This window comes from Phodopus roborovskii, unplaced genomic scaffold (genome assembly GCF_943737965.1).
Source record: "Phodopus roborovskii unplaced genomic scaffold, PHOROB, whole genome shotgun sequence".
In the NCBI taxonomy this organism is placed as follows: domain Eukaryota; kingdom Metazoa; phylum Chordata; class Mammalia; order Rodentia; family Cricetidae; genus Phodopus; species Phodopus roborovskii.
The window spans coordinates 16171515-16184312 of record NW_026125391.1 but is presented as its reverse complement, the minus strand read 5'-3'; the positions used below and the strand labels follow the sequence as shown (position 1 = coordinate 16184312).

The window sequence follows — 12798 nt, the reverse complement described above, 5'->3', positions numbered from 1 at the left end:
GAGAAAGAGAATATGTGTGTGAGAGTGTGAGTGTGAGAGTGTGTGAGTATGTGTGTGAATGTGAGTGTGAGATTGTGTGAGTGTGTGAGTATGTGTGGGTGTGAGAGTATGTGAGTGTGTGTGAAAGAGAGTGAGAGACAGAGTGTGAGAGAGTGTGTGTATCTGTGTGTGTGTGTGCGCGCCGGAACTTGTGTTCCACATGTATCCACAGCTCCCCTGTGGATGTAGAGGACAACTTGTAGGTGTCCATGCTCTCCTTGTACCAGGTGGGCTCTAGGAGTCACTCCGAGGCCATTAGGCTTGGCAGCCAGCTCCTTTTACCCACTGAACTCCTGGCGGTTTCATACTCAAATCATAACAGACCCTAGGGACTTCCACTGCAGGACAAGCTGGCAGGCTATCCTTAGGAAGATGACTGTGTAACCTACCGTGACATTTCCAACTCTGAAATCTCCGTGACTTGTTTGTTATCTGTCTCCCACTCTAGGAAGCAGATTCCAAACTTGAAGCTTCCCTGTGATCACAGCCCACTCACCTGGCAGTGGCAGCTGTGTCGAGTGAACACAGAAAAACCTACAAGGTGGTTAAAAAAAAAACAATAAAAAACAGCTTTCATGGCTCCTGCCTTCCTAAATTAGTCCCTGGATTGTGCTGTGCTATATAGAGAAATAGCTAGTGGACCTTTCAGCTCCAAGGAAGGTAAAAGACAGTGTGCCTAGTCAGGCGCTGATCTGCAACCCCCTAATTGTTCTGGGTTTTGATCCAGTGGATAGAGGGTAAGTAAGGGCAGGGGTGGAAATCACAGGACTCTGAGTACACGGCTATCAGGATTGCAGGACAGGCACTGAGCGGCCTAAACACCACACACAGAGATTGCTAAATGTCAAAGATGCTCCCACCACTCATTCTCCTCCCTCTCTGTCCTTCAAGCCCAGGGTCACTTACCAGATCCTCAGGGAAAATACATACAGTCCATCAGCATGGTATGTGCCATTCATCATCACTCTGGGCTCCATGATGCTTGTGGGTCTTCTGGGGTCCCTGATGGTCCTGCTGGCCAAAGCCATCTACAGATATTGCTCCTCCATGACCAAAAAGGACAAGAAACCTCTGTAAGTTCTGGTGGACTGGGGCTTTCCTTGTTTTTTGTTTTTGTTTTTGTTTTGTACAGAGCAGGGTACCTGGCTTGAAGGCGAGAACAGAAGACAAAGGGAAGGAATTCCAGCTGCCCTTGGCCTGGGGTACCCACTTTGTCACCTGTGGGTCCAGAACACTGGCTGGCCCTTTGGCTTTCTCTGGCAACTTACCGTGGGCCTGGTGAGATATGGAGACAGTGGGTTGGCACCCTTCCAGTGACTCTGCTCTGGATAAAGCCCCACTGGGCAGGGATGGAATTAAAGGAAGCAATACAAAAACAACAACAACAAAAGCAGATTGGGAAATTAAACCTTGGGTTCCCCGTGACTCCCTTAGGTCTCCATGTCATTAGACCATCGTTGTTTTCTTGCATGAAATCCCATCTCCCATCCTTTTGGAAACACACTAATGACAATGCCTGCTCTCACTTGCTCAGGCACTGACTCTTATGAGTACCTCTGTGTCACGTCTCCCAGGACCAGATTCATCCTCAGTGGCTCTTCCAGTCAGAGCTCAATGGCTGAGAGCCAGGTTTTTAGAATTGCTCAAGTTCCAGGTTCAAACCTGAGCTCAGTCACATTCCGGACACCTGAACTTGGACATAGGAGAACTCTCTAGACATCGGTGTCCTCTGTAAACCAAATACATCAATTAAACAACGAGAGCACTGGGTAGTGTTCCTGACACCAGCAAATGCTTCCATCGCCATAGCAATGATTTTGAAATTGCTGCCGTTTTAACTTCATAGCCAAGACACAATGAGCTCAGGATTCTAGACCACAAATTTAACCACATGCCCAAGTGTCCTGGGAGCTGGATCCTGACTTTCAGGACCTCTCAGTGGCAAAAGGGATGAATGGTAAGGCCCAAATGACTCTTAGGAGTATCTGAATATTAACTGTAACTATCAAATAATTTGGAATATCAGTATGCAAGATGGCTTAAAGATGTACATTGCATTCCACCATATTTGCTGGGGGAAGTTCGTACTATTGGCAACCTTGACTTCAGGTAAGAAATCCTTGAGCAGCTGCTAAATTTAAAAAGACATTTTTGTTTGCATTCCAGTTACAAATTGACTTTGAGAAAGACAGAAAAAAAAATCCACCATGTTTATGAAAAGGTCATATTTAAGTACATACAGATGATGGTATCACATATGAGATTTGGGTAGACATTTTCAAAAGATGTAATCCAGGTGGTGCTGGCACAGGCCTTTAATCCCAGCACTCAGAAGGCAGAGGCAAGCTGATCTTTGTGAGTTGGAGGCAGCCTGATCTACAGAGTTATAGAGTAAGTTCCAGGATAGCCAAGTCTACACAGAGAAACCTGTCTTGAAAAAAACAAAACAACCAGAGAGAGAGAGAGAGAGAGAGAGAGAGAGAGAGAGAGAGAGAGAGAGAGAGAGAGACTGCAACTTACATGAAAATTATAACTAAATGGTAAATATGTGTCGAACCTGGTTGTTCCTACTCAGATTCTCAATAGAGTTTTCAGCCCAACCTAAAAGAGAAAATAGCTAGAAATTCAGACTCAGACTCAGACTTGTACTCTCTGAAAGTTAGTTGTATCATGCGGCAGCCAACACTTATCAAAGAGTGAGGAAGGACATTAGAGACTTTGTCCAGATCTTTCATGTTACAGGAAACTGAAGTTAATTGTCATCACGCCCTCAGCCTCCCTACTGTGAGCCATGGTCTCTGCTCCTAGGGCTACTAGGGAGAAGAACAGGCTGGTGGTCCCACTGGACTAGTTTTTCCTTCCCCAGAGTCATTGTATTCCCTGGAGTTGTAGGAAGCAAGAGTTTCAAACTCCTAGACCCAGACCCTCTGTAATTCCAGGCTATCACTTGCCTGGAATTGGTTTAGAGCAAGACTAATAACCAAAACTTTTTGGTCCCTATCTCCAGCTCATTCTCAAACTCTACTCCCCAAATCCCAAGGAATCCAATAGCCTAGAGGCCCTGTGTTACCATGTATGCATATTTATGTGTGATATTGTCCAGTCAATTAATGCTCGTCCTTTTCCCCACAGGAGAAAGAAAGGAGGTATGTACAGTGCATGTTCTCGTGGTGTGTTTGCTGTTCGTTGCTTTCTCTGTTCAATCAGAGTATCCATGTCTGGAATGAGGAAGCAGGGGGCATCTGTATTAGAGGAGGGAAGACCAGGGTGCAGGGTGCCTGTACTTGACCCTCTCGCTTTGGCCTTGCCTAATTTCTACCCATATTCATCTCTGGTTAAGTCGGGTTAGCATCTAGCTATCTCTCCAGGGAAGCCAGTTCATCTATAATAGGGACCTCCCCATGTGTTACATACAGCCAGAATTTCCTGACTGCTGCGCACAGACAGGCTGACAACTCCCAAGGACAGTGAATGCTCTGCCTTGAACAAGCGCCACTTTCTGGAAGAACAGTGGCACTTCCTTCTCAGATGATTGTAATGGATTTGATCATTTTTCACAGAGTTCGTTGGGTCAAACTAGTTAATTGTTAAATTAATCAAGATCTACTGAGAGCCTAGGCCCAAGGAGATATCTCATCGTAATCCTGGCCAAGAGTTGTCACTTTAAGGCTACTCCAAGCTATGGGGAGAGACAGGACATAGAATTGGAAATTCTATGCATTTTAAGAAATGTTTGCTTAAGTCTCTCCACATGTGGGGGTGTGCTATGCACACAAAGCATAAAAGTAGGGTTCAAATTTTGATTGTAATGCCTATTGATCATATGAAGAGAGTATCTTTTGGAAACATCATAGACTGCCTCCAATCCTGTTTTTTTTTTTTAATAGATTTATTCATTTCATTATGTGTGATAGATGCCCTGCATGTGTATAGATGTGCCATGTGCAACTTTGATGCCCTCAGAGGCCCGAAGAGGACATTGGGGCTTCTAGAACTCAAATAACCGATATTTGTGAACAACCATGTGGGTGCTGGGGATTGGACATGTGTCCTTTGCAAGAGCAACACATGCTGTTTACCACTGAGCATCTCTGCAGCCCCAAACTCAGTTTTAACCAGGATATAGGGAATGAATGTCAGAAATCCTTGGTTATGAACATATAGCCTTTCTTATGTCTAAATTCATTTGGGAGCTGATCCTTAGGGCCAGTATAAATAATCTGGGAAAACGTTTTTAAAAATTAGATTGTACGCTATACATAAATGTATATGTTTTCTGAGAAAATTGAAAGCTGTCAGTGAACTAGGCTGCAGGAAAAAAAAAACAAACAACAACAAAAACCAAAGCATAAGAACCTTTACTATGTGTGTAAGAGTGAAGTCAAAGCCTGTTCAGGGCTGGGGTAGCATTTAAGAGGCTCCAATGCTGCCCTGTTCTTTCCCTTGCAGACATGAAGAATGTGAAGAGAGAGGTTGTAGTGGTGAGTGTGGTCATTCACAGGGACCTTGCCTGGGTGCTGGGTGCTGGGTGCTCGGGTGCTGGGTGCTGGGTGCCAGTATGCCTGTCTCTGCTACATACACAGAGACCAGGCTCTGGAGGCATATTTATGCATTCTGAGAGGCACATACATTTAACTACTGACACAACTTGCTACACGGCAAGCCTCTGATCAGATTCCTTCCCTTACTGAGCATTTCTGCTGATGTGTTTGCTCTGGGTTTCATAAATACTGAGTAGTGGTGTTTATTATCCATACCAGCTCTCCACGAAAGTGCACTGGGGGAGTAGAGCTTAGAGGCTAGCAGCCCTGCAGCATTCCACAGGATTTAATTTCCACAAATTTGCAAAGAAAGTGATAGCCAGATGGGTCTGAACTTGACTCTGTCTGCCCTTAGCCACGTGACCCTGAAGACCCCCCCCCCCCAGTCTTTGGGAGATTTAGGTTCCTCCATGAAGTGGGATGGAGGACACCCACCCTGAGACAATGGCGGGGGGACTCTTTTGAAAACTACCAGATGTCTCACTCTATGAAATGCTCATCCTGGCTAGAGCCACACCCTCACTGACTTACTTTGCTATCACTGTGATACAACACCAAGGCATCTTAAAGTGACCGATTTGTGGCTCACAGCTCCAGAGAGTTCAAGTCCGTGGCCATCACGGTGGGGAGCATGGCAGCAGACAAGCATGCATGACGCTGGAGGGATGGCTGTGAGCTTACATCCAGAGATGCAGCCAGGAGAGTGGAGGAGGACGGGAACTGAGTGGGCTTTTGAAACCTGAAAGCCCACACAGAGCGACACATCTCCTCCAACAAGGCCACACCTCCTAGTCCTTCTCAAACACTTCTGCCAAGTGAGGTTCAAGTCATCAAACATAGGAGCCTTGGGGGCCATTCTCATGAGACCAGCACACTCATCTTAGCTCTTCTCCTTTCTCTTACTGAGCCTGATAGAGATAAAACTTGATACCTTCCCCGATCTCCTTGTTTCCCCCTGATAACCTTGTTATGATGTTAGACGAATACTTTGGGTGAGTGTGTATCGTGAATGTCAGTGCAGCCAAAGGTGTGTGGGGGGGCAGTCTTTGCTTTCCACTCAACTCCTTAGTGCTTAGTCTGCAACTGGGAAGGAGCAGCTTTGGGCCTCCAGGGTCTTCCCATCTAAAAGGAGCACCTAGGGTACCAGAAGGAGGCCACTCATAGGTGGGCTTAAAACTGTGCCATATTGATCTATTAAATACATAAACCCTTATGACATAAAACTTGAGGCTTCTTAGTTAGATGACCTGGTAGGTGAAACACATGTGATTCTTGCTCCTCTTCAGCATCCAGGAGCTGTGAGGAAGTGACTAGGTGCCTGGTAAGGAAAAGGCCTTATGGGAAAACCCACAGTGCTCTGAAGAGCTTCTCACTAGCATGCTGAGGACCTTGGTTTTTTATCACTTTTTTAGAGTATCCTGTAGTGAAAGGCTGTCTGTAGGTTGGGGACAAACACATCTGAAAGAGATTGCAGCTAGAGGATGGCACACAATACCAATCATGGAGGTTGGGCCTTAGGGAAGCTAGTTGGAGCACTGTTGGCTTCTAGGGCAAGATAGGGAGCTAAGGGTAAGAGTGCTTGGCAGGGATGCCAGGGCCCACAGTAAGTTGTCATGTGGACCTACTTCCAAGTGTGCCTGCCGGTGAAGCACCGGGATGATGGTAAGTCTTCGCCCAGCCACGTCATGTCTTGACTCTTGCTTTTACATAGTTTAGATAATATTTTCTCAGGACTCTTTCCTAATCCACAGGTCTGGATTAATTGCTCACCACCTGTGTCCCACAGCATCTGACACCTCTCCTGTCATAGCCATGTATCTTCATTGTAGCCCTTGTTAGTCAGTGGTGAGCTATGTCACCGTGGTGTCCCTAACATATGGCCCAGTGCTTCGAGCAAGGAAAGCCAGGCATAAGTGCCTGTAACCCAGCATTCACTTTGGAGGTAGGATCAGAACGATTAGGGGGTTGAGACCAGACTTGGCTACATACCTGGTTCAGGACTAGCCTGGGCTTAACCTTGTCTTAAGAAATAATAGTGATAAACAAATAAAAGAAGTAGCAAAAGAAGCCTTGAGTAAGGAGTTCCACTGTGAGGATGGGTGGCTTGCCTGGGGTGAACCACAGCATTGTGCTCCAAGCAGTCTCTTTTCCTTAGGAGTCTGTCCAGATGAATACTGTCTTTGATGGAGAAGCCACAGACCCAGGTAAGCAAATGGCAATGCCACCTATGAGGACACTTTGTGCTCTGGGACAGAGGAGTTGGAGCAGTGTCCAGTGTCCTTTTAACCACCGGTCAGCACCTTGGGCGTGTTGTCTGTAGTGTGAGGGTGAGCCTCTTAGGCTCTAATATTGCTAAGCTGGGAGCTGGGTACTGGGTGGCAGGCCCAGTTCTTAAGTTCTCTAGTCTGCCACTGCTCTCCAAGGTGATTCCTCCCCCTTACTGCCTGTTTACAAACCAATTTAGGAATCCAAATTAGTGAATCCAAAGAGTCTCAAGTTTCCCCTGCTCACTGATCCTCTCTCACCTCCTTCCTGTGTGCTTCTAGTACAGTCTTAGTAGTGAAGTGGCAAGTTTGGCTCCCCCCCACCCCCCAGATCAGGGCCAAGACCTTCTTGGTTGAGATGAACATAAGGCGAGGCTGCTCTGTAGAGCTCTCATTGGCCCCTGAAATCAGCTCCAAATTTAGCTCCTTTACCCACATCCCTGCGCTTACAAAGGCTCAATTATGGAAGTGAATAAAGGGAAGGAAACCAAATTCAGGAGGCAAGTGTGCTGGCTCCCAGCCACCTTCATATGCAAACGGCAGCCCCAGTCGTGGGAAGGAGGATGGCTCCTCTCCAGTGAGAGGCTGCTGCTGTTGGAATTAAATTTCCCTCTATTATTAGGTACTTGTTACCATAATGTGCCCACATTAGCATAAGTGCTGGAGGGATCCTGAGCCGAGAGAGGCCACTTGTGTTGTATTGCAGCAGTGGCAGGAGCCGGGCTTGCCTCAAACGCCAGCTTGCAAGGAAAAAGCCAGGGAAGACTTGTGCAGTTCCTATGTGCTAGAGAGAAGAAATGGGGAAGAAAGGAGCCAATTGGCCCAATGTGAACAAACACATCAATTAGTGTCTGCTGGCTCCAACACAATGAAAATGGCTGCCTCTCCTCATCCCGGCAGGACCAGATCAGTGTCTACACTCTCTTCCAGGCTGACATAAATCATAGGGTCCCTTCCCTTACTTAGTGAATTCCTTTATATGGCAGGATTCAAGGGCCTTTTAAAACAGAATAAATCCGATCCTACTGGGTAACCCCACTAGAAATTGAACCCGATTTATCTGGTAGCTACAAGGAACTCAAAATTTACATGGCCCCTCCCCATCTTGCAAGGGAAGTAGTATCAGTCTGCCAACCTTCCTATCCAGGGAGGCACTGTGTGAGCTTCACAGCTTGGGGAAAACGCAGGCCTCCGAAGACTGGATGCCTCACAAACTGCTTTCCATCTCAGGGGCTCACATCTAGCCTCCCTCATCTTTCCCCAGTCATCAGAATATAACAGGGAGCAGTGGGAAGGAGCAGACTTGTTTAACTTTCCGTGTTATATGATTGTTGTATCATCTGCCCCTAGTGACTGGGAACATATATGAATTCAACTCAAAAACTGGTGCCAGGAAGTGGAAAAACCCAGTAACACAACTGCCCAACTGGCCTGAGCCCAGTCCCCAGCACAGAGGCACAGCTGCAGAAGGACCATAACAGGTGTGTGTTTGCCAGCCCCCTTGTGAGGGACAGGGGCAAGCCTCTGTGTGGTGGTGGTGGTGGTGGGGTACCTTGCCTTAAATTGCACAGGGACAGTAATGGTGTTTGGCCCAAGTGCACAAATGTGTGCTCGAGGAGTTCAAACATTTTAGATATTTCTGAAATGGGATTTGATCACACAACGGTCTCTTTCTGAAATGGCACTGGGAATTTTTCTCTCTAGGCTCACAACTATCTGTGCTCATCTGCTGGGAGTACTGGTGTGTGCGTGCCAAATTGCCCCTGTGTGTTCTTTGTAACGGTGGACAGGAAGCCCCTTCAGCTCAACCTCATACTCTGTCTCTCCTAATGCACCCATCCTTGTGTTCATTTATAAAAATAGCTCAACACCATTCACCTGTGTGAGTGACGAGGAGTCGTTTTTCAAAGACACAAATGGAGGTTGGAAAGATGGCTCAGTGGTTAAGAACACTGGCTGTTCTTCCAGGGGTCCTGAGTTCAATTCCCAGCAACTACATGGTGGCTCACAACTATCTATAAAAGAGATCTGGTGCCTTCTTTTGGTGTACAGGCAGAACACTGTATACATAATAAATAAATAATAAAATTAAAAAAAAAGACATAGCTGGTAAAGTGAGCCATTCATTTGGGAAGAAGAAATATGGTGTTATGTTTTTATTTTGCTTTAATTTTATTTGAATGAATCTTGCCTTTGACAGACCATGCATCTGAGGCCTTCACCCTGTTAATATTCATGCTTCTTCCAGAGACAGCCACAGTCCTCTTCATCATTGTAGATTACTTTTGCCTTTTGAAAATTCATGAAAATGGCTTTCCCCGCTTAGTGTCCTGTTTGGAGGACTAGAGTGCTGCACTCACAACAGTAACCCAATTCTCCTCTATGTAATGGCCTTGTGTGAGTCTGCACCAGTTGGAGGAGGCAGAGCCACGGCTGGACATTACCACAGTGTCTTAAGGTGGTAGCTCTAGTGTACATCCCAGTATCAAAGACTGAGAGGCCTCCTTTCTGACTCTTGGGGTTGTCAGTCCATTTCATTTTGGTCATTTGGATAAAGATGACCCGTGAAATGAAATACATTTCTCAAAGTTGAAATAACACAACTCCCACCTGCTTTTTCCCATGTCCTGCTCTTGGCTCTAAATGTATATATACTGGAAAGTGCTTCCTAGCAGTAGACCTTAAACTCCCTGCTAGAGTTTAAGCACCTAACTAAAAGTGATATAATGGGACCCAACAGAAACTTTACAGCAGAGGCCTGGAAGAGCAGCATGGGCCTCAGTTGCCTTTTGTCTTGTTCCCAGCTGCTGAGACCTTAGTTCAGTAACTACCCGGAAGAGTAGGAGGGATCCGTCACAGCAGCACCCCACCCCCACTGAGGAGGCCCACAGCAGAATCCCCACGGAACACATTACCTCAGACAGCTCAGTGGCTGGTTTTCTGTGTGCCTGAGCCACAGCAAGGCAGGCATTGGTAAAACTGACTTAGCTGGAGACATGGTTTATTAATAACACTGGGCTGCCAGGGAACTCCCTTGAATGGGTATAAATCTTGCAAAAGACAGCTGAGCCATTTGCTTAAGGGTTAAAGTGTGTGGAGTGGCTGATTACCTATTTCAGAATTTTGAAGTCTGTGGAGCTCCAACTAAAATGTCATCTTCAGAAGTCCTCAGCGTCGATACAAGTAAAATGAAGTTCCATGAAGGCCGCTGGGACCTTCATTCACAGCAGCTCACAAGCCCATTGAAGATGATGGAAGGTTGGGTGTGGGGAGCTTTCATCCCTTCTCTAGAGTGGCAGGAGACTGGGCTTTGAGAGGACTGGATGCTGTGCAAAGAGCTGATTGTCTCCAGGCAAGCCCAGAAGCACCCAAGGATCCAGGCAGGGGCAGCCAGAAGCTTCAGAGAGCACTGCCTCTTCACTTCCTTTTGCATATTAGCCTTGTGAGTTTGAGGCCTAGGGCTAAGAACCAAGAGCTACCCTTCAGTCTATCATGGAGCTGCCCTTCAGTCTTCCATGACTGACTGTAGGCTGCTGATAAGCTATCTCATTTCCAGTTTCCAAAAATTAGAAGTGAATTAACCCAAGCATAAAATCTCCTTTGTAATCCAGAACCTCTGTGTGTGTGTGTGTGTGTGTGTGTGTGTGTGTGTGTGTGTGTATACAAGTACTTACTGAGAAGCCTTTGTCAAAAAAGTAGTGGAGATGCCCAAATTCAGGACCAGCCTCAGGCAACTGGACCATTGTGATGTAACTACATTCCTACTTGATCTTCTGTGGATGAATCCTATGGCTAATGAACTTTTTAATCTGGACCCTAATACAAAGTCAAAAGAGGAGGAAAGTTGGACTCTGAGTACATAGACCTTCCTGTGTGTCACCTGCATCGGGGACAAGCTGTGACACTCTAAGGTAATAAGCCAACTTAGAAGATGACCAGCTCACAGAGGAAACACAGGGAGCTTGGTGTTGCTGTGAGTGCCTGTGTCCCAACTCCTCAGGAGATTAAGGTGCAGTAATCTCAACACCTGGAACGCCATGATGCAACTGTGGAGAAAGAGGAAATGGAGTGAGAGACAGAGAGGCTCTTAACATGTGGCGATATGTTTGCTGCACCATTTAAAAATTAATTGCTTCAGCACTGGGAAGGGTGACGCAAGAGGACACTCTGATGTTGAGGCCAGCCTAGGCTAAATAGTGAATTCAGACCAGCCTGAGCTAGAGTACCAAACTGCCTTAAAAGCAAAGCAAACCAAAGAAACCACAGTTGAGTCTGACATTCTGTGCATGCCTGTCCTTGTTCTCTGCACCAGTTTATCCTGTTATGTCTAGTCCACACAACCTCCAGAGAGACCTCCAAGGAGCTGACTCCCCAAATGCAAGCACAAGGTTTCTTTATTAAATCCAAGCCTAGGCACGGACCTCATCCCACAGGGTGACACACCAGCTGCAGTTGAAGGCCCTGAGCCTCATAAGCAAAGGGTTTATAAAGACTAAAACCACAGGACAGTGTGAGGGGTATGGGTTCAAAGCTGATTGGTTGGGGCATCTAGAGGAACTTGGGGAATTGCCATAGGTTAATCTTTGATGCAACACATGCCCATAAAAGTTGTTTTGCGACTCTGTTGATTAACCCTGGGTATCTGTTCTTCCTGAGTCAAGTCCATGTGTGGTTATCTGTTCTTCCTGTAACTGGGTGGGTGGTGTGAACCAGTCTGCACAGGTTATGGGTGAAGTTCCCATAGTCTGTTTCTGGCCCTCTTTTCTGAAATGTCCCTGGTTTTGGTCTCTCCATCCTTTGTCCCTCCCACTTCCTAGTCCTCCCTGTCCTCAAACTCCTTTCTTATCACATGGATACTCTTTGAGAACTTAATGAGGGCTAGGGGAAGGGCCCGAGAAGTAGCTGAAAGTAAGGGTTTGACCTGAAGGGGTGTCAAAGGCGGGAAGGAGCAGAACTGGGGAGAAGTTTGGAGCATGGGTCAGAGCACCGAGACTGCTTTTCAGTACATGTTTAGGCTGCACTTGTGTTGTACAATCTGAAGTGGCTACCACAGGCAGAATCAGGTAGGCTGATGTTCATGAACCCACATATGGCAGCCACAGCTTTTCTGTCTAGATCTAGATCTAGCCCCAAAACCAGATAACTTCCAGCAAGTGTGTACAAAGTACTTAACACTGTTCTGAGCTGTGAAGACATAGCTCAGACATAGCAGCGAAGGAAGCAGAATGTGTTTACATTCTAGGGAGGGACTAGAGGATGAACATTTAAGTGAATAATGGCCAGGCCATATATAAAAATAGATCTGTCCCACAACCCTCCCAGGAAAGTATCTTGTTAGCCACAGCTCTCAGCCCAGGGATCTGGCTGCTGAGTATCAGTGGTGGGGTCATCACTGTTGGCATCTCGGTCTAGACTGTTGACTGGAACAATGAGCCCTAAATGGTTCTAACTTAGGACCAATCAGAGAAAAGTAAAAGACTCACCAGTGAGATGTCTTTCAGCTGGCTTACCCCCAGCTTCTCCAGGGCAACAGACTTGAACCAAGGCAACCTGAAGAAACACCTTTCTATTTCCATTACAGAGTGGTTTACTGTTGTCTTTGATGTTCCCTTGAGACTTAATCTTTGTTTATTTCTACTGAGATGATAAGGAAACATTTGATATATAAATGTGATATAAAATTTACACGGTGTATACATGATACATTAATGGTAGTAAATACCCTTGAGAAAAATAACGTCAGTGTTGTAGTGGATCCAGAGGACTACTCTAAAATAGATGCTGTGGAAGGCCCACACAGTGAGAGGAGAATCCAGCAGTGGAAGTGTAGGCTGGTCCATTCAGATATCTGAGAAGAACCTTCCAGACAGCAACATGACAAGGCAAAGTGAGGGGTGCATGAGAAGACAGGCATGTCTGTCTGTCTGTCTGTCTGTGGTGTTGGGGACCTGATG

General features: G+C 46.4%; 1 protein-coding gene across 1 annotated transcript in view; it reads left to right on the top strand.

Moving 5' to 3' along the window:
• Cdhr3 (cadherin related family member 3) overlaps positions 1–8866 on the top strand; it is a 59275-nt gene extending 50409 nt beyond the window's left edge. The window contains exons 15-20 of the mRNA XM_051175134.1: positions 931–1112; positions 3172–3185; positions 4489–4520; positions 6736–6784; positions 8195–8325; positions 8549–8866. Coding sequence (XP_051031091.1) covers positions 931–1112; positions 3172–3185; positions 4489–4520; positions 6736–6784; positions 8195–8322 — 405 coding nt within the window. The 3' untranslated portion in view covers positions 8323–8325; positions 8549–8866. The remainder of the gene's footprint in view (positions 1–930; positions 1113–3171; positions 3186–4488; positions 4521–6735; positions 6785–8194; positions 8326–8548) is intronic.
• The last annotated feature ends 3932 nt before the right edge of the window (positions 8867–12798 follow it).